General features: G+C 38.8%; 2 protein-coding genes across 4 annotated transcripts in view; both read left to right on the top strand.

Annotated features, from left to right (window-relative positions):
* The first annotated feature begins 63 nt into the window (after positions 1–63).
* Positions 64–7,883, top strand: LOC310719493 (tryptase gamma). 3 transcript variants are annotated; one of them, XM_083529288.1, is made up of 10 exons: positions 64–596; positions 1,855–2,323; positions 2,441–2,542; positions 2,756–2,890; positions 4,411–4,570; positions 4,652–4,830; positions 4,969–5,064; positions 5,525–5,667; positions 5,833–5,988; positions 7,621–7,883. In XM_083529288.1, exons 1-10 carry the CDS (start codon positions 588–590, stop codon positions 7,681–7,683), a joined length of 1,512 nt encoding a protein of 503 aa, XP_083385414.1. In that variant the 5' UTR covers positions 64–587; the 3' UTR covers positions 7,684–7,883. The 3 variants fall into 3 exon arrangements, with proteins under 3 accessions (XP_083385414.1, XP_083385415.1, XP_083385413.1); XM_083529289.1 differs by lacking the exon at positions 64–596 and having other exon boundaries at positions 1,081–2,323; positions 4,652–4,722; XM_083529287.1 differs by lacking the exon at positions 64–596 and having other exon boundaries at positions 1,081–2,323.
* Positions 7,884–9,608: 1,725 nt separating this feature from the next.
* ethe1 (ETHE1 persulfide dioxygenase) overlaps positions 9,609–22,057 on the top strand; it is a 14,617-nt gene continuing 2,168 nt past the window's right edge. The window contains exons 1-6 of the mRNA XM_083530485.1: positions 9,609–9,929; positions 10,394–10,538; positions 10,925–11,073; positions 11,168–11,297; positions 14,005–14,094; positions 14,256–14,372. Of these exons, the coding sequence (XP_083386611.1) occupies positions 9,795–9,929; positions 10,394–10,538; positions 10,925–11,073; positions 11,168–11,297; positions 14,005–14,094; positions 14,256–14,372 (766 nt within the window). The 5' untranslated portion in view covers positions 9,609–9,794. The remainder of the gene's footprint in view (positions 9,930–10,393; positions 10,539–10,924; positions 11,074–11,167; positions 11,298–14,004; positions 14,095–14,255; positions 14,373–22,057) is intronic.

The raw sequence follows: 22,057 nt of genomic DNA, 5'->3' as shown, positions 1-22,057 counted from the left end.
ATTTTAACTGCTACTGATGCAGAAGTCGCTGGAGGATAAGAAAAGGCTGAAGGTTCCCTCAGGTATTGGGGTTGTTTTGGTGCACATGTGCTCAGATCTTGTGGTTTTTAGGGACGTTTCCTGCTGCTTATTGATGCACTTTACTACAGAATCCAACCTTGTAACATGCACTCATTTTTCTGCATCATGAAGAGTTTATGCATCACACACTCATTTGTGTTCATTATGAGTAGATGATTAGATTTTGACGATCTTTGACCTCATCAGATTATGTACATGATCCTCACAACCACCCTCATGAATATTTCAGTGTGTGAAGCTCTCAGCTCTCTGTTACACAAACAAACAGGACATAAAGACAGATAGGATGAGGTGGTGGAAGGGGTGGCTGAAGCAGTGCATTCTGGGATATATGGATATATGTGGAGAGAGAGTAAAAGAGGGAGAGAGAACTGAAGAAGTTCGAAATAAGAGTAAAGTTTGCTGATCATTGCAGTGTATTTTAGAATCGCTTACAGAGAATCTTCAAAGAAGAACACACACACACACACACACACACACACACACCTGGTGAAGAGCTCGTCACCATGCTGCAGGTAAACTCACCCTGAATCTATTTCAGTAGATCTGCTTCCTTACTGCTCTCCTACAACCTGCTGAAAATCATCTACTTTTGAATCATAATGAATAAACATTCAGTGATGAGGGTGAGTCTGGTTCCTCTCAAGGTTTCTTCTTCATACCATCTCAGGGAGTTTTTCCTTCACCACAGTCACAACTGGATCACTCTTTAGGGATAAACTTATAGACTTTAAACTGCTACATTCCATCTTTATAACCTCTCTAACTTCTCTATAACCTCTTTATCTCTGTAAAGCTGCTTTGGAAAAATGTTCACTGTTACAAAAACTACACAAATAAAACTGCATTAAATTGTTTTGTATTGACTGTTAATGAATAAATAGATTTATTATAAATAATCTAGTAATAAATACTAATTCTAATCTAATCTAATTCTAATCTAATAATCTAATAATAAATCATTTATCTCAGTGCAGGTGTGAGAATGTATTTATTGACTGTTTCTCTCTGTATGAAGTTTTATTACTGTGTTCTGTGTCCCTGAGCAACAAATACATGAATAATTTAATATTGTCTCTGTGAGCAGTCGGTCATCTCACAGCATGTGGACTGCATTTACACACACACACACACACACACACACACACACACGCACAGACACACACACACTCACACACACACACACACACACACACACACACACGCACAGACACACACACACACACACACACACACACACACAGACATTTCACTCAACTGCCATTTGCACTAAAACAGTTTTTAGTGAAGGTCAGTATTAAGCAAAAATGAAATATATTTATTATTCAAATGTAAATTAGAATTTAAAGATTTATTTTAGAGGGAAAACAGGAAGGACTTTGTTAATCACCATAGCAACCAATGTAAGAAAACAGGAAGCACATACTATATAATGCTCCGTGTGTGTGTGTGTGTGTGTGTGTGTGTGTGTGTGTGTGTGTGTGTGTGTGTGTGTGTGTGTGTGTGTGTGTGTTTTCTAACTAATAGGAGCAAAATTAACACGAATGTATTAATCTAATGATTACAATAAAAAATAATTCCGTATAAAATAAACTGATATTAAAGGAGGCGTGGCAGCTGGAGGTGTGGCAGCTGGAGGTGTGGCTTCCCTGAAGTTCATTACAAATGATAAATTAATGATTACATTTATAGCTGTTTGAATCTTTAACTTTATTATTTTATTTCATTGTTGGTGGTTAAACTTCAATGCATATAAATGATTTATTCCTGCAGGATAAAGCTCCGCCCCCAAACCCAGCACCACCTTCAAATGTGGCTGTATCTTTAAGAATAGCCCCAAGTTCACCAACACATGTAGCTCCACATACCCCTTTAACCCCCCCTCAGATCCTAGCTCTGCCTCCACACAGAGCCCTGCCCCAAACCTCAACACATCTACAGACTCAAACAGAAACACCTGCTTTATCAATAAACCCCACTTTCCAGAATTCCTCTGGAATTACACCACTGCCCTGCCCCCTTCCTCCAGAAAACCCCTCTCCCATCCTCACATCTCCATCCTCCTCCACCTCTCAGAATACTCTAAAAACACCACCTGCACTTCAGCGTCACTCATCTTGTGAATCCCTCAGACCTCAGCTTGTGAACTTTGACCTGAGACCAAACTTTAACCTCCACCCTGGCCATGACACTCCAGTGGGTGATGTTGATCTGTGTAAAGGAACTGATGATGAGATGTCAGGTAGAGTGCACACAGTACACCACTTCCCTTAAGACCAAACACAGAATCAAACACTAGATAGTAAAGAACTGAATGAATCCATGAGGATGTTCACACCTCTGGGTTTTTGTTCTGCAGGTGTGTGTGAGTTCAGACTCTGGCCTTCGTGTGCATCTCGCCTGGCGTTAATTACAGCTCTGATTCCATTCTTCGTCATCGTCGTCATCATCATTGTCACAGGTAAAAACATCTCAATCACATTTTAATTCACAATATCTGGACTGTTCTAGAAAATAGAAGAAGTTCACTGTATATTTAAGTTATTAATATTTATAGAATATACACAATAATTTATATTTACATTTTATTGCTGTAATTTATAAAGATTTAATGATTAGGAATAAATTCAGAAGTGCACTAGGGTGGAAAAGCGATCCCTGTTTCTCTCCTCAGTGAGGTTTGTGTCGTTCCCATCGAAAATGAGAGACAACAGCGCCTCCTGTAATGTGAAGTGGAACTGCAGTCTAACGCCAGGGCCTTCATACACTCCTAAACTACCTGTCAATCAAACTCGTAACACTTCCCTAGGTAGAGTACACAATCATCATCATCACCATTATCACCACCACCATCCTCATCATCTTCATCATCATCACCACCATAATCATCACAATCATCTCCATCAGCATAACCACCACCATTATTATCACTATCATCACCACCACCATCTTTATTTTCATCATCATTATCTTCATCATTATCAACATCACCACCACCACCACCATCATCTTCTTTATCTACATCATCATCACCATCATCATCATCATCACTACAATCATTACCATCATCTTCATCATCATCACCACCATCATCACCACTATCATCATCACCATCACCACCATCATCTTCATCATCATCACGACCATCATTATCACCATTATCACCATCACCACCATCATCATCATTATCATCATTATCAACATTACCACCACCATCATCATCATCATCTTCTTTATCGACATCATCACCCCATCATCACCATCATCTTCATCGTCATCACCACCACCATCATCATCATCATCACCATTATCAACATAAACATTATCATCACCATTACCACCACCATCATCTTCATTATCATCACCACCATCACCATTATTACCACCATCATCATTATCACCATCATCATCACCACCACCATCATCATCATCATCACTATTATCACCACCATCATCATCACCACCATCAACATTACCACCACCATCATCATCATCTTCTTCATCATCATCACCGCCATAATTATTACCATCATCTTCATCATCATCAACAACATCATCACCACTATCAACATCATCACCACCACCACCACCATCATCATCTTCTTCATCATCATCACTACTATCAACATCACCACCACCATCATCATTATCACCATTATCACCACCATCATCATCTTCATCATCATCACCACCACTATCATCTTCATTATCATCACCTCCATCATCACCATTATCACCACAATCATCATCATCCTCATCATCACCATTACCAACACCATCATCATTATCTTCATCACCACCATCAACATCACCACCACCATCACCATCTTCATCACCATCATTATCATTATTATCATCTTCATCACCATCATCACCACAACCATCATCATCATCATCACTACCATAATCATCACCATCTCCATAACCACTATAATCATCATCATCATCATCACCATCTTCATCATCATGATCACCACCATTATCACCACCACCACCATCATCATCATCATCATTACCACCACAACCATCTTCACCATCATTACCACCATTAACATCATCATCATCATCATTACCACCACCGTTATCATCATCACACAAACTATACACTGTACACAACACAACTACACACGGTACACTGCACACTGTACACAACTACACACTGTACACTGCACACTGTACACAACTACACACTGCACACTGCACACTGTACACAACTACACACTGTACACTGCACACTGTACACAACTACACACTGCACACTGCACACTGTACATAACTACACACTGTATACAACACTTGCGTGTGTGTGTGTGTGTGTTTGTTTTGCAGACTGCACTGGTCCAGAGGGGGTTTCGGGGCGGATTGTGGGCGGGTCTGTGGCTCTGCAGTGGGCGTGGCAGGCCAGTCTACAGTGGAGGGGTCAACATGTGTGTGGAGGGGCAATAATTACCCCAAACTGGGTCATAACCGCCGCCCACTGCTTCATCGAGTAACACACACACACACACACACACACACACACACACACACACACATTGTCATAATGCATTGCTCTCTTTCTCTCTCTGAGGTATGACCTGATGCTGGAAGTTGATTGGCAGGTTGTGGTCGATACACTTGTCGTGTCTGATGTGTCACACGGTCAGCGCTACAACATACTGCGCATACACACACACCCCAAATACTCCAAACAAACCAATGACTATGACCTCGGCTTGCTCCTCACACACACTGCCATGAGGATGGGGGGTAAGCAGTGTGTGTGTGTGAGACAATAGGATGTGGACTGTTATAATCAAAATGTTGTCAGCTGAGCAGTTGTACTGTGTGTGTGTGTATGTGTGTGTGTGTGTGTGTGTGTGTGTGTGTGTGTGTGTGTGTGTGTAGACCGTGTGTACCCTGTGTGTTTGCCGATTGTTCCTCAGTCATTCCCGGTCGGCTCGTCCTGCTGGGTGACCGGGTGGGGCTTTACACATGAAGGAGGTACAAACAAACATACTGTACACAACTATACACTGTACACAACACAACTACACACTGTACAAAACACAGCATACTGTACACAACTATACATGGTACACAACAACTATACACTGTCCAAAACACACTGCATACTGTACACAACTATACACTGTACACAACTATACACTCTACAAAACACACTGCACACTGTACACAACTACACATTGTATACTACACACTATACACTGTACACAACACAACTACACACTGTACACTGTACAAAACACACGGCACAATGTACACAACTATACACTGTACACAACACAACTCCACACTGTATACTATACACTGTACACTGTACACAACACACGGAATACTGTGCACAACTATACACTGTACACAACACAACTACACACTGTACACTGCACACTGTATACAACACTTTATGCATGTGTGTGTGTGTGTGTGTGTGTGTGTGCAGGTTCAGTGTCAGCCCAGCTCAGACAGGCGCAGGTTCATATCATTGATCAGACAGTGTGCTCTGGTTCCTTAGTCTATGGTTCCTACATCACTCCCAGAATGCTTTGTGCTGGAAAAATGGAGGGTGGAATCGATGCCTGCCAGGTAACCACACCCCCTGCCCCACTGCCCCACTGCCCCACTGTCCACCTGCACTTTTCTCTCTTATAGTGAAGAATGTTAGGTAATTAATGAACCCCTTTGTAGATATTGTGATGGTGTGTGATGTGTGTGATGTGTGTGTGTGTGTGTGTGTGTGTGTGTGTTCAGGGGGACAGTGGCGGCCCCCTGGTGTGTGAGACTGTTGATGGGGACTGGCGGTTGGCGGGCGTGGTCAGTTGGGGTGACGGATGTGGACGAGTAAATAAACCTGGAGTTTACTCACGAGTGACATCACTACTGCAGTGGATTAAACAATACACACAGGTACACACACACACACACACACACACACACACACACACAAGCATGCACATGGTGTTGATGATGTTGATGGTGTTGATGATGGTGTTGATGTTGGTCTTGATTGTGTTGGTGATGTTGATTTTGATAGTGTTGGTGTTCATGGTGTTGATGATGTTGATGGTTTTGATGTTGATTATGATGTTAATGTTGATGTTGATGGTATTGATGATGTTGATGATGATGGTGTTGATGTTGATGGTGTAAGTGTTGATGTTGGTGTTGTTGGTGTTGAGGTTGATGATTATGTTGATGTTTGTGTTGATTATGTTGATGTTGATGTTGGTGTTGATGTTGATGGTGTTGGTGATGTTGATGGTGTTGATGTTGGTGTTGATGTCGATGTTGATGGTGTTGGTGATGTTGATGGTGTTGATGTTGATGGTGGTGTTGATGGTGTTGATGTTGGTGTTGATGTTGGTGTTGATGGTGTGGGTGTTGATGGTGATGCTGATGGTGTTGATGTTGGTGTTGATGGTGTTGGTGATGGTGTTGATGTTGGTGTTGTGGGTGTTGATGGTGTTGATGGTGTTGGTGTTGTTGGTGATGTTGTTGGTGTTGATGTTGGTGTTGATGTTGATGGTGTTGATGTTGGCGTTGATGTTGATTGTGTTGGTGATGTTGATGGTGTTGATGTTGGTGTTGTGGGTGTTGATGGTGTTGGTGTTGATGTTGGTGATGTTGCTGGTGATGTTGCTGGTGTTGGTGTTGATGGTGTTGGTGTTGGTGTTGATGTTGATGGTGTTGATGTTGGCGTTGATGTTGATTGTGTTGGTGATGTTGATGGTGTTGATGTTGGTGTTGTTGGTGTTGTGGGTGTTGATGGTGTTGGTGTTGATGTTGGTGATGTTGCTGGTGATGTTGCTGGTGTTGGTGTTGATGGTGTTGGTGGTGTTGGTGTTGTTGGTGATGTTGTTGGTGTTGATGGTGTTGATGTTGGTGTTGATGTTGGCGTTGATGTTGATTGTGTTGGTGATGTTGATGGTGTTGATGTTGGTGTTGTTGGTGTTGTGGGTGTTGATGGTGTTGGTGTTGATGTTGGTGATGTTGCTGGTGTTGGTGTTGATGGTGTTGGTGTTGGTGTTGATGTTGATGGTGTTGATGTTGGCGTTGATGTTGATTGTGTTGGTGATGTTGATGGTGTTGATGTTGGTGTTGTTGGTGTTGTGGGTGTTGATGGTGTTGATGTTGGTGATGTTGCTGGTGATGTTGCTGGTGTTGGTGTTGATGTTGATGGTGTTGATGTTGGCGTTGATGTTGATTGTGTTGGTGATGTTGATGGTGTTGATGTTGGTGTTGTTGGTGTTGTGGGTGTTGATGGTGTTGATGTTGGTGATGTTGCTGGTGATGTTGCTGGTGTTGGTGTTGATGGTGTTGGTGTTGATGTTGATGGTGTTGATGTTGGCGTTGATGTTGATTGTGTTGGTGATGTTGATGGTGTTGATGTTGGTGTTGTGGGTGTTGATGGTGTTGATGTTGATGGTGTTGGTGTTGGTGGTGTTGATGTTGGTGTTGATGATGGTGTTAGTGTTGATGGTGTTGATGTTGGCGTTAATGCTGATTGTATTGATGATGTTGATTGTGTTGATGTTGCAGGATGGAGACGTGACTGAATCGGGACTCACTGACTCCACAGCAGCTCCTGATTTGTCTCTGTAAAAGTGTAAATGTTTGATTATTGTGTTTCAGGGGTATAATCAGCTTTATTGTGGTGTGTGAAGTGGAACAGCAGGAATGTCGTTTTCCGAACACTGACACAGCCACATTTATTTTCCATATCCTTTATATTTTATTGTATTTAGAATAAAAACCTTTCATCTCTGAGTTGAATTTAAATAATTTAATAAATATTATTACTCCTAATAGCATACATTTCCATCAAATTATATTTTATATTGAATGCTTTTGCTCTCCTTTCTCTAACAAAAAGAGATTTTATATTAAATCTACAATTATTTTGTTTTAAATCCAAGATACACATGGAGGATTATAAAATTATACAAACCCGATTCCAAAAAGGTTGGGACACTGTACAAAATGTGAATAAAAAAAGGAATGCAATAATTTACAAATCTTATAAACTTATATTTTATACACAATAGAATATAGATAAAATATAAAAAATGTTGAAAGTGAGACATTTTGAAATGTCATGTCAAATATTGTCTCATTTTAGATTTCATGAGAGCTACACATTCCAAAAAAGTGAAATGTACATATAAGGAACAATTGGTGGACCAATTTACAACTTATTAGATCAACTGGCAACATGATTGGGTATAAAAAGAGCCTGTCAAAGTGGCAGTGACTCTCAGAAGTCAAGACGGGTTTCACCAATTCCCCAATGCTGCAGTGAAAAATAGTGGAGCAACATGAGAAAGGAGTTTCTCAGAGAAAAAATGCAAAGATATTGAAGTTCTCGTCATCTACAGTGCATCATATCATCCAAAGATTCAGAAAATCTGGAACGATCTCTGTGCATAAGGGTGAAGGCTACTGTAATGGAGATCACAACATGGGATCAGGAATACTTCCAGAAATCATTGTCGGTGAACACAATCCACCGTGCCATTCACCGTCACCGGCTAAAACTCTATAGGTCAAAAAAGAAGCCGTATCTAAACATGATCCAGAAGCTCAGGTGTTTTCTCTGGGCCACGGCTCATTTGAAATTGACTGTGGCAAAGTGGAAAACTGTTCTGTGGTCAGATGAATCAAAATTTGAAGTTCTTTTTGGAAAACTGGGACACCATGTCATCCAGACTAAAGAGGATCAGGACAACCCAAGTTGTTCTCAGCGCTCAGTTCAGAAGCTTGCATCTCTGATGGTATGGGGTTGCATGAGTGCGTGTGGCATGGGCAGCTTACACATCTGGAAAGGCATCATCAATGCTGAAAGGTATATCCAAGTTCTAGAACAACATATGCTCCCATCCAGACGTCGTCTCTTTCAGGAAGACCTTGCATTTTCCAACATGACAATACCAGACCACATACTGCATCAATTACAACATCATGCTGTGTAGAAGAAGAATCCAGGTACTGAAATGTCCAGTCTGCAGTCCAGAGCTTTCACCCAGAGAAAACATTTGACGCATAATAAAGAGGAATCAGGAATCGGGTTTGTATATCTCTGATTCACACAGCATTAATTGCCCCCCCCCCCCCCTTTTTTTTTTACTGTAACTTCACTACATCATACACATACACAACTTCACTACAATCTCAAATATCTTCCTTTTTCATCATCTATATTTTGCAAAACCATGGTCATTTTTTATTGAGTAATTTACTTTGAAAACGTAAGTAAATTTTAAGGCTAAAACTTTAGAACTTTAACTCAAGTGAAAGTTTAAAGGGACAATTTTACTTTTACTTAAGTCACTCCGAATGTCTCTGCTCCCCCCCCCCCCCCCCCCTTTGTCCTTTCCAACATGGCGGAGCACCTTGGCCACTGATCCACGCCGCATGCGCATAATTACAGCCCGGATTGGCTCGGTGCTGTTTCCGGGTTTAGAGAGATAATCGGTTATTTTTTTGTTAATAAGCGACAGCGGGAGATTATTTTGTATTTGTAATTATAATGTAAACATATGAAATAAAATAGATTATCTGAGAAGACTTCCGTTCTGGCTGCGTGTTGAAGGTCAGGGTTTTACAGGAGGAATGTAATTGCGTGACTCCGACTGAGGAAGTGCACACACACACACACACACACACACACTTGATTAGATCTGTGGTACAGTGGTGTGACGGGTTGAGCAGGTGTAATGGGTTTACTGGGTGTACTGGGTCTGTCAGTGAGGAGTGTGTGCAGTGTGAGGAGTGTGTGCAGTGAGATTAAGAGGTCATTCGGAGTGAACACAGGAGTGATGGGGTGCAATAAAGGACTACTGTTTCGCCAGGTAAGTTACTTTCTTACACACACACACACACACACACACACACACACACACACACACACACACACACACACACACACGTGTCATAATGATTAAGCACTTTTGTGAACATGAAAGTTTAAACTTGACAGTTGAAGATCAGCTGTAACTCACTGAATTGTTGTTTTTGTGGAATTGATGTGAACTCTGAACTCACATTCATCTGGACCTTCTCTGCTTCGAGAATGTGAAGTGTAATAAAGATAAGTTTTATCTGGTGAGTGTGGATGAACAGTAAACCACACCCTGTTCCTACACTCCTGCTCTCCACAGGGTTCAGACTTTCTCCATCTCCATACAGAACATCCCCATTCTTCTGCACCCAGCACTTCTATACACTCTGTAGCCTGTATTGCACATGAGGAAGTCTGCAACCCATAAGCTACTACATGTGTGTGTGTGTGTGTGTGTGTGTGTGTGTTTTGTAGTTGTTTGAGTCCTCCAGCAGTACCTACACGTACCTGTTGGCAGATGCGAGTTCTCGGGAGGCCGTGCTGATTGACCCGGTTCTGGAGACTGTGGATCGTGATGTGAAGCTGATTGAAGAACTTGAACTGAAACTAATTGTCGCCGGTGAATAGACACACACACACACACACACACACACACACACACAGAGTAATGCTTATGCCGCCCTTAGTCACTAATTATTCACGCCCTTAGTTAATGAATATTCACAGGGAACTGGTTTCAGGGTTAGGAGGCTCCCAGCAGCTCCATAGGATGGATCATGCAAGGTGATCAGGAACAGCTGAAAAGAGGGAAAGGGGGAGGGAGAGAGAGAGAGAGAGAGAGAGAGAGAGAGAGAGAGAAATAAATAAATAAATAAATAAATAGTGTTATTAAGTCTGATCATTAGGGACTTCAACAAATGCTCTTCATAGTGACTATACATTAAGTTGTTTGTGTCAGATTCTGTCACATTATACTCATAATCTTCTGCGTGACTCCGCCCCCAGCGAACACACACTGCCATGCGGATCATGTGACAGGAACTGGGCTGCTGAAGAAGCGACTGTTTGGGGTGAAGAGCGCGATTTCAAAACACAGTGGTGCTCGCGCTGACATTCTGCTGTTAGAAGGGGACGCTATAACCTTCGGAAAATACGTAACAACGAACAGCATCTTATTTACTGTGCATTTATTTACACTCATTATTTATTTACACTATTAACACTAATGATGTGTGTATGTTGGACCAGTGTGTGACAGTGAGAGAGACTCCAGGACACACAGACGGATGTGTGACATATGTGGCAGGAGACGAGTCAATGGCCTTCACTGGAGATGCTCTGCTGATCAGAGGCTGCGGGAGAACTGACTTCCAGCAAGGTTTGTGTCTCACACACACACACACACACACACACACACACAGAGACACACTGATGTGAATATTTACTGAACTTCGTTAATACCATCATCAACCTCATCACCACCACTATCATCACAATCTTCATCACCATCATTACCATCACCCTAATCACCATTATTACCATCATCACCACTATTACCATCATTATCACAATAATTACCAGGGGAGGGGAGAATGCTGAGGATGGAGCCACCAGGAAGGAGGAAAAGAGGAAGACCAAGGAGGAGGTTTATGGATGTGGTATAGGAAGACATGCAGGTAGTTGGTGTGAAAGAGGCAGATGTAGGGGACAGAGGGATGGAGACGGATGATCTGCTGTGAAGACCCCTAATGGGGGCAGCCGAAAGAAAAAGAAGATCACAATAATTACCATCAGCACCACCACTATCTTTACAATCATCACTATTATTACCATCACCCTCATCATCACCATCACCATCACTATTACCACCATCATCATCATCACCCTCACCACCACCACTATCACCATCATCACTATCATTACCATCACCCTCATCATCTGCATTACCATCACCACTACTATTACCATCATCATTACCATCATCCCCATTACCATCACCATCATTACTATTATCATCACCACCACTATCATCATCATCATCATCATCATCACTAATATCACCATTACCATCACCATCACCACTATCATCATCATCATCACCACTATTATCACCATCACTATCATCACCATCACTATCATCATCACCACTATCATCATCATCATCATCACTAATATCACTATTATCACCATTATTACCATCACCACCACTATCATCATCATCATCATCATCATCACTAATATCACCATTACCATCACCATCACCACTATCATCATCATCATCACCACTATTATCACCATTATTACCATCACCATCACTATCATCATCATCATCATCATCATCACTAATATCACCATTACCATCATCATCATCATCATCATCATCACTATTATCACCATTATTACCATCACCATCACTATCATCATCACCACTATCATCATCATCATCATCATCATCATCATCATCATCACTAATATCACCATTACCATCACCATCACCACTATCATCATCATCATCATCATCATCATCACCACTATTATCACCATTATTACCATCACTATCATCATCACCATCATGATGATCTCAACTTTTATTTGCCATTCACACTTTATTTTTAAGCCCCACCTGTCCTTCATCACCCCAAAACATTTGCATGAAATACTTCAAGTTTAAAAATGTCTCATTTATTGAAATGTCAAATTCTAAATCAAAAGAACTGTTGTTTTTTTATTTACTTGCATTATTGGGCTTATTGTTTGTTTGGGTTGGTTTGGAAAGAGAAAAATGAGAGAGAGAGAAGGTTGGATGATGTGGAGATGTGAAGCAGGATGTAGATAGGATTAGTAAGGAGGAAGTGAGAGCAGTGATTAAGAGGATGAAGAATGGAAAGTCAGTTGGACCAGATGACATACCGGTAGAAGCGTGGAGATGTTTAGGAGAGATGCAGTGGAGTTTTTAACCAGATTGTTTAACAGGATTCTGGAAGGGGAGAGGATGCCTGAGGAATGGAGAAGAAGTGTGCTGGTACCGATCTTTAAGCATAAGGGAGATGTGCAGACCTGCAGTAACTACAGGGTAATAAAGTTGATCAGTCACACCATGAAGTTATGGGAAAGAGTAGTGGAAGCCAGGCTGAGAGAAGAGGTGACCATTTGTGAGCAACAGTATGGATTCATGCCGAGGAAGAGCACCACAGAGACATTATTTGCTTTGATGATGTTGATGGAGAAGTATAGAGAAGGACAGAAGGAGCTGCATTGTGTGTTTGTGGATTTAGAGAAAGCGTACGACAGGGTGGAGAGAGGAGTTGTGGTATTGTATGAGGAAGTCAGGTGTGTCAGAGAAGTACGTGACGGTGGTGCAGGACTGTGAGAGTAAAAGGGAAAGTTTATAGGACTGCGGTGAGACCTGAGATGTGGGACGTTTTGGAGACAAGGTGAGGGAGGTGTGATTGAGATGGTTTGGACATGTGCAGAGGAGGGACATGGGGTATATCAGTAGGAGAATGCTGAGGATGGAGACACCAGGAAGGAGGAAAAGAGGAAGAACAAGGAGGATGTTTATGGATGTGGTGAAGGAAGACATGCAGGTAGTTGGTGTGAAAGAGGCAGATGTAGAGGACAGAGGGGTATGGAGACGAATTATCCGCTGTGGCGCCCCCTAATGGGAGAAGCCAAAAGAAGAAGTTTGTTTGGGTTGGTTTGAATCAATAAACTTAATTTTTAATAGAGTAAATCATAAATGAAGATTAATGAAAAGCACCAAAATATTTTATAAATCCTGCTGTTCATTGCGCCCCACCTGTCATGCCTTTATTTCCCACTAGAGGGCCGCTGCCCCACACTTTATTTGGTGTGCAATACCCCACACTGCCACTTAGAGGCAGTAGAGTACAGAGTACATTTTGTGTCAAACGTCTAAAATAAAATAATCATCCACAAAATATTTATTATCCAATTGTAAGGAAGTTATCAGAAATTAAATTACTGTAAATTAAACTTAAATACAATTATTAATTATTCGTGGATTTTTTTTATTGCATTTATAATCCAAATTAAAGAGGTGACTTTATTTTCTCTGATTTCAGGCTGTGCAAAGAAACTTTACGAATCTGTCCACAAGAAAATCTTCACATTACCTGGACACTGTCTGATTTACCCTGCACATGACTACAAAGGTGTGTGTGTGTGTGTGTGTGTGTGTGTGTGTGTGTGTGTGTTAAAGTCCCATTTAAATTGTTGTAAATTTGTGTATAAAATAGGAGTTTGAGATGATGTGTGTGTGTGTGTGTGTGTGTGTGTGTGTGTGTGTGGTGTTGGGGGGGGGGGGTGTTTGCAGGACAGACCGTGTCCACAGTGGAGGAGGAGAGAAAGTTTAACCCAAGATTAACTCTCTCTGAGGAGAAGTTTGAGGAAGTTATGAAAAACCTGAATCTCCCAAAACCGGCAAAGATCGGTACTGACTTCCTGTTTACTGTTTATTTACAGATGTGTGTGTGTGTGTTATTTACAGATGTGTGTGTGTGTTATTTACAGATGTGTGTGTGTGTGTTATTTACAGATGTGTGTGTGTGTGTGTTATTTATAGATGTGTGTGTGTGTGTTATTTATAGATGTGTGTGTGTGTGTTATTTATAGATGTGTGTGTGTGTTATTTATAGATGTGTGTGTGTGTTATTTATAGATGTGTGTGTGTGTTATTTATGTGTGTGTGTGTGTGTTATTTACAGATGTGTGTGTGTGTGTTATTTACAGATGTGTGTGTGTGTGTTATTTATAGATGTGTGTGTGTGTGTTATTTATAGATGTGTGTGTGTGTGTTATTTATAGATGTGTGTGTGTGTTATTTATAGATGTGTGTGTGTGTTATTTATAGATGTGTGTGTGTGTTATTTATAGATGTGTGTGTGTGTTATTTGTGTGTGTGTGTGTGTGTGTTATTTATGTGTGTGTGTGTGTGTTATTTATAGATGTGTGTGTGTGTGTGTTATTTACAGATGTGTGTGTGTGTGTTATTTACAGATGTGTGTGTGTGTGTTATTTATAGATGTGTGTGTGTGTTATTTATAGATGTGTGTGTGTTATTTACAGATGTGTGTGTGTGTGTTATTTATAGATGTGTGTGTGTGTTATTTATAGATGTGTGTGTGTTATTTATAGATGTGTGTGTGTTATTTATAGATGTGTGTGTGTGTGTTATTTATAGATGTGTGTGTGTTATTTATAGATGTGTGTGTGTGTGTTATTTATAGATGTGTGTGTGTGTGTTATTTATAGATGTGTGTGTGTTATTTATAGATGTGTGTGTGTGTTATTTATAGATGTGTGTGTGTGTGTTATTTATAGATGTGTGTGTGTGTGTTATTTATAGATGTGTGTGTGTGTGTTATTTATAGATGTGTGTGTGTGTTATTTATAGATGTGTGTGTGTGTGTTATTTATAGATGTGTGTGTGTGTTATTTATAGATGTGTGTGTGTGTTATTTATAGATGTGTGTGTGTGTTATTTATAGATGTGTGTGTGTGTTATTTATGTGTGTGTGTGTGTGTTATTTGTGTGTGTGTGTGTGTTATTTATGTGTGTGTGTGTGTGTTATTTATAGATGTGTGTGTGTGTGTGTTATTTATAGATGTGTGTGTGTGTGTGTTATTTATAGATGTGTGTGTGTGTGTGTTATTTATAGATGTGTGTGTGTGTGTGTTATTTATAGATGTGTGTGTGTGTTATTTATAGATGTGTGTGTGTGTGTTATTTATAGATGTGTGTGTGTGTTATTTATAGATGTGTGTGTGTGTTATTTATAGATGTGTGTGTGTGTTATTTATAGATGTGTGTGTGTGTTATTTATAGATGTGTGTGTGTGTGTTATTTATAGATGTGTGTGTGTGTGTTATTTATAGATGTGTGTGTGTGTTATTTATAGATGTGTGTGTGTGTGTGTTATTTATAGATGTGTGTGTGTGTGTGTTATTTATAGATGTGTGTGTGTGTGTGTTATTTATAGATGTGTGTGTGTGTGTGTTATTTATAGATGTGTGTGTGTGTGTGTTATTTATAGATGTGTGTGTGTGTGTGTTATTTATAGATGTGTGTGTGTGTGTGTTATTTATAGATGTGTGTGTGTGTGTGTTATTTATAGATGTGTGTGTGTGTGTTATTTATAGATGTGTGTGTGTGTTATTTATAGATGTGTTATTTATAGATGTGTTATTTATAGATGTGTGTGTGTTATTTACAGATGTGTTATTTATAGATGTTATTTATAGATGTGTTATTTATAGATGTGTGTGTGTGTGTTATTTACAGATGTGTGTGTGTTATTTACAGATGTGTGTGTGTTATTTACAGATGTGTGTGTGTTATTTATAGATGTGTGTGTGTTATTTATAGATGTGTGTGTGTGTTATTTATAGATGTGTGTGTGTGTTATTTACAGATGTGTGTGTTATTTACAGATGTGTGTGTTATTTACAGATGTGTGTGTTATTTACAGATGTGTGTGTGTGTTATTTATAGATGTGTGTGTGTGTTATTTATAGATGTGTGTGTGTGTTATTTACAGATGTGTGTGTGTTATTTACAGATGTGTGTGTGTTATTTATAGATGTGTTATTTATAGATGTTATTTATAGATGTGTTATTTATAGATGTGTGTGTGTGTTATTTACAGATGTGTGTGTGTTATTTACAGATGTGTGTGTGTTATTTACAGATGTGTGTGTGTTATTTACAGATGTGTGTGTGTTATTTACAGATGTGTGTGTGTGTTATTTACAGATGTGTGTGTGTGTTATTTACAGATGTGTGTGTGTGTTATTTACAGATGTGTGTGTGTTATTTACAGATGTGTGTGTGTTATTTACAGATGTGTGTGTGTTATTTACAGATGTGTGTGTGTGTTATTTATAGATGTGTGTGTGTTATTTATAGATGTGTGTGTGTGTGTTATTTATAGATGTGTGTGTGTTATTTATAGATGTGTTATTTATAGATGTGTGTGTGTGTTATTTACAGATGTGTGTGTGTTATTTACAGATGTGTGTGTGTTATTTATAGATGTGTGTGTGTGTTATTTATAGATGTGTGTGTGTGTTATTTATAGATGTGTGTGTGTTATTTATAGATGTGTGTGTGTGTTATTTATAGATGTGTGTGTGTGTTATTTACAGATGTGTGTGTGTGTTATTTACAGATGTGTGTGTGTTATTTATAGATGTGTTATTTACAGATGTGTGTGTGTTATTTACAGATGTGTGTGTGTGTTATTTACAGATGTGTGTGTGTGTTATTTACAGATGTGTGTGTGTGTTATTTACAGATGTGTGTGTGTGTTATTTACAGATGTGTGTGTGTGTTATTTACAGATGTGTTATTTATAGATGTGTGTGTGTTATTTACAGATGTGTGTGTGTGTTATTTACAGATGTGTGTGTGTTATTTATAGATGTGTGTGTGTTATTTATAGATGTGTTATTTATAGATGTGTTATTTACAGATGTGTGTGTGTGTTATTTACAGATGTGTGTGTGTGTTATTTACAGATGTGTGTGTGTGTTATTTACAGATGTGTGTGTGTGTTATTTACAGATGTGTGTGTGTGTTATTTACAGATGTGTTATTTACAGATGTGTGTGTGTGTGTTGTTTACAGATGTGTGTGTGTGTGTGTGTGTGTGTGTGTGTGTTGTTTATAGATGTGTGTGTGTGTTGTTTATAGATGTGTGTGTGTGTTGTTTATAGATGTGTGTGTGTGTTGTTTATAGATGTGTGTGTGTGTGTGTGTGTGTGTGTGTGTGCGTTGTTTATAGATGTGTGTGTGTCAGTGTGTGTGTGTGTGTGTGTGTGTGTGTGTGTGTGTGTGTGTGTGAGTTTACAGATGTGGCCGTATTATTTACAGATGTGTGTGTGTGTGTGTGTGTGTGTGTGTTGTTTATAGATGTGTGTGTGTGTGTTGTTTATAGATGTGTGTGTGTGTGTGTTGTTTATAGATGTGTGTGTGTGTGTTGTTTATAGATGTGTGTGTGTGTGTTGTTTATAGATGTGTGTGTGTGTGTGTTGTTTATAGATGTGTGTGTGTGTGTGTTGTTTATAGATGTGTGTGTGTGTGTGTTGTTTATAGATGTGTGTGTGTGTGTGTGTTGTTTATAGATGTGTGTGTGTGTGTGTGTGTGTGTGTGTGTGTGTGTGTGTTGTTTATAGATGTGTGTGTGTGTGTGTGTGTGTTGTTTATAGATGTGTGTGTGTGTGTGTGTGTGTGTGTGTTGTTTATAGATGTGTGTGTGTGTGTGTGTGTGTTGTTTATAGATGTGTGTGTGTTTAATAGATTGTGTGTGTGTGTTATTAATAGATGTGTGTGTGTGTTATTAATAGATGTGTGTGTGTGTTGTTAATAGATGTGTGTGTGTGTTGTTAATAGATGTGTGTGTGTGTGTGTGTTGTTTATAGATGTGTGTGTGCTTAATAGATTGTGTGTGTGTGTGTGTGTTATTAATAGATGTGTGTGTGTGTTATTAATAGATGTGTGTGTGTGTTATTAATAGATGTGTGTGTGTGTTATTAATAGATGTGTGTGTGTTGTTAATAGATGTGTGTGTGTGTGTGTGAGTTTACAGATGTGGCCATATTATTTACAGATGTGTGTGTGTGTGTTATTTATAGATGTGTGTGTGTGTGTGTGTGTGTGTGTGTTGTTTATAGATGTGTGTGTGTGTGTGTTGTTTATAGATGTGTGTGTGCTTAATAGATTGTGTGTGTGTGTGTGTGTTATTAATAGATGTGTGTGTGTGTTATTAATAGATGTGTGTGTGTGTTATTAATAGATGTGTGTGTGTGTTATTAATAGATGTGTGTGTGTTGTTAATAGATGTGTGTGTGTGTGTGTGAGTTTACAGATGTGGCCATATTATTTACAGATGTGTGTGTGTGTGTTATTTATAGATGTGTGTGTGTTATTTATAGATGTGTGTGTGTTATTTATAGATGTGTGTGTGTTATTTATAGATGTGTGTGTGTTATTTACAGATGTGTGTGTGTGTTATTTACAGATGTGTGTGTGTGTTATTTACAGATGTGTGTGTGTGTTATTTACAGATGTGTGTGTGTGTGTTATTTACAGATGTGTGTGTGTGTGTTATTTACAGATGTGTGTGTGTTATTTATAGATGTGTGTGTGTTATTTATAGATGTGTTATTTATAGATGTGTGTGTTATTTACAGATGTGTGTGTGTGTTATTTACAGATGTGTGTGTGTTATTTATAGATGTGTGTGTGTTATTTATAGATGTGTTATTTATAGATGTGTTATTTACAGATGTGTGTGTGTGTTATTTACAGATGTGTGTGTGTGTTATTTACAGATGTGTGTGTGTGTTATTTACAGATGTGTGTGTGTGTTATTTACAGATGTGTGTGTGTGTTATTTACAGATGTGTGTGTGTGTTATTTACAGATGTGTGTGTGTGTTATTTACAGATGTGTGTGTGTTATTTACAGATGTGTGTGTGTGTTATTTACAGATGTGTGTGTGTGTTATTTACAGATGTGTGTGTGTGTTATTTACAGATGTGTGTGTGTTATTTACAGATGTGTGTGTGTTATTTATAGATGTGTGTGTGTTATTTATAGATGTGTGTGTGTGTGTTATTTATAGATGTGTGTGTGTTATTTATAGATGTTATTTATAGATGTGTGTGTGTGTTATTTACAGATGTGTGTGTGTTATTTACAGATGTGTGTGTGTTATTTATAGATGTGTGTGTGTGTTATTTATAGATGTGTGTGTGTGTTATTTATAGATGTGTGTGTGTTATTTATAGATGTGTGTGTGTGTTATTTATAGATGTGTGTGTGTGTTATTTATAGATGTGTGTGTGTTATTTACAGATGTGTGTGTGTGTTATTTACAGATGTGTGTGTGTTATTTATAGATGTGTGTGTGTTATTTACAGATGTGTGTGTGTGTTATTTACAGATGTGTGTGTGTGTTATTTACAGATGTGTGTGTCTGTTATTTACAGATGTGTGTGTTTGTTATTTACAGATGTGTGTGTGTGTTATTTACAGATGTGTGTGTGTGTTATTTACAGATGTGTGTGTGTGTTATTTACAGATGTGTGTGTGTTATTTACAGATGTGTGTGTGTGTTATTTACAGATGTGTGTGTGTGTTATTTATAGATGTGTGTGTGTTATTTATAGATGTGTTATTTACAGATGTGTGTGTGTGTTATTTACAGATGTGTGTGTGTGTTATTTACAGATGTGTGTGTGTGTTATTTACAGATGTGTGTGTGTTATTTATAGATGTGTGTGTGTTATTTATAGATGTGTTATTTATAGATGTGTTATTTACAGATGTGTGTGTGTGTTATTTACAGATGTGTGTGTGTGTTATTTACAGATGTGTGTGTGTGTTATTTACAGATGTGTTATTTACAGATGTGTGTGTGTGTGTGTGTTGTTTACAGATGTGTGTGTGTGTGTGTGTGTGTGTGTGTGTTGTTTATAGATGTGTGTGTGTGTTGTTTATAGATGTGTGTGTGTGTTGTTTATAGATGTGTGTGTGTGTTGTTTATAGATGTGTGTGTGTGTTGTTTATAGATGTGTGTGTGTGTGTGTGTGTGTGTGTGTGTGTGTGTGCGTTGTTTATAGATGTGTGTGTGTCAGTGTGTGTGTGTGTGTGTGTGTGTGTGTGTGTGTGTGTGTGTGTGTGTGTGTGTGAGTTTACAGATGTGGCCGTATTATTTACAGATGTGTGTGTGTGTGTGTGTGTGTGTGTTGTTTATAGATGTGTGTGTGTGTGTTGTTTATAGATGTGTGTGTGTGTGTTGTTTATAGATGTGTGTGTGTGTGTTGTTTATAGATGTGTGTGTGTGTGTTGTTTATAGATGTGTGTGTGTGTGTTGTTTATAGATGTGTGTGTGTGTGTTGTTTATAGATGTGTGTGTGTGTGTTGTTTATAGATGTGTGTGTGTGTGTTGTTTATAGATGTGTGTGTGTGTGTGTTGTTTATAGATGTGTGTGTGTGTGTGTGTGTTGTTTATAGATGTGTGTGTGTGTGTGTGTGTTGTTTATAGATGTGTGTGTGTGTGTGTGTGTGTGTGTGTGTGTGTGTGTGTGTGTGTGTGTGTGTTGTTTATAGATGTGTGTGTGTGTGTGTGTGTGTGTGTTGTTTATAGATGTGTGTGTGTGTGTGTGTGTGTGTGTGTTGTTTATAGATGTGTGTGTGTGTGTGTGTTGTTTATAGATGTGTGTGTGTTTAATAGATTGTGTGTGTGTGTTATTAATAGATGTGTGTGTGTGTTGTTAATAGATGTGTGTGTGTGTGTGTGTTGTTTATAGATGTGTGTGCTTAATAGATTGTGTGTGTGTGTGTGTGTGTGTTATTAATAGATGTGTGTGTGTGTTATTAATAGATGTGTGTGTGTGTTATTAATAGATGTGTGTGTGTGTTGTTAATAGATGTGTGTGTGTGTTGTTAATAGATGTGTGTGTGTGTGTGTGTTGTTTATAGATGTGTGTGTGCTTAATAGATTGTGTGTGTGTGTGTGTGTTATTAATAGATGTGTGTGTGTGTGTTATTAATAGATGTGTGTGTGTGTGTTATTAATAGATGTGTGTGTGTGTTATTAATAGATGTGTGTGTGTGTTATTAATAGATGTGTGTGTGTTGTTAATAGATGTGTGTGTGTGAGTTTACAGATGTGGCCATATTATTTACAGATGTGTGTGTGTGTGTTATTTATAGATGTGTGTGTGTTATTTATAGATGTGTGTGTGTGTTATTTACAGATGTGTGTGTGTGTTATTTACAGATGTGTGTGTGTGTTATTTACAGATGTGTGTGTGTGTTATTTACAGATGTGTGTGTGTGTTATTTACAGATGTGTGTGTGTGTTATTTACAGATGTGTGTGTGTTATTTACAGATGTGTGTGTGTTATTTATAGATGTGTTATTTATAGATGTGTGTGTTATTTACAGATGTGTGTGTGTGTTATTTACAGATGTGTGTGTGTTATTTATAGATGTGTGTGTGTTATTTATAGATGTGTTATTTATAGATGTGTTATTTACAGATGTGTGTGTGTGTTATTTACAGATGTGTGTGTGTGTTATTTACAGATGTGTGTGTGTGTTATTT

This window comes from Silurus aristotelis (genome assembly GCF_946808225.1).
Source record: "Silurus aristotelis genome assembly, chromosome: 25".
NCBI lineage: Eukaryota > Metazoa > Chordata > Actinopteri > Siluriformes > Siluridae > Silurus > Silurus aristotelis.
Note: the sequence above shows the minus strand (reverse complement) of the source record. Positions and strands in the feature narration are given on the sequence as shown.

Coding starts and splice junctions, on each gene's coding strand:
- LOC310719493 (XM_083529287.1), top strand. CDS start 1,828: ATGCATATAAATGATTTATTCCTGCAGGATAAAGCTCCGCCCCCAAAC. Junction 2,543..2,755: donor CGTCATCATCATTGTCACAG/GTAAAAACATCT, acceptor TTCTCTCCTCAG/TGAGGTTTGTGTCGTTCCCA. Junction 5,668..5,832: donor GTGGAATCGATGCCTGCCAG/GTAACCACACCC, acceptor GTGTGTGTTCAG/GGGGACAGTGGCGGCCCCCT.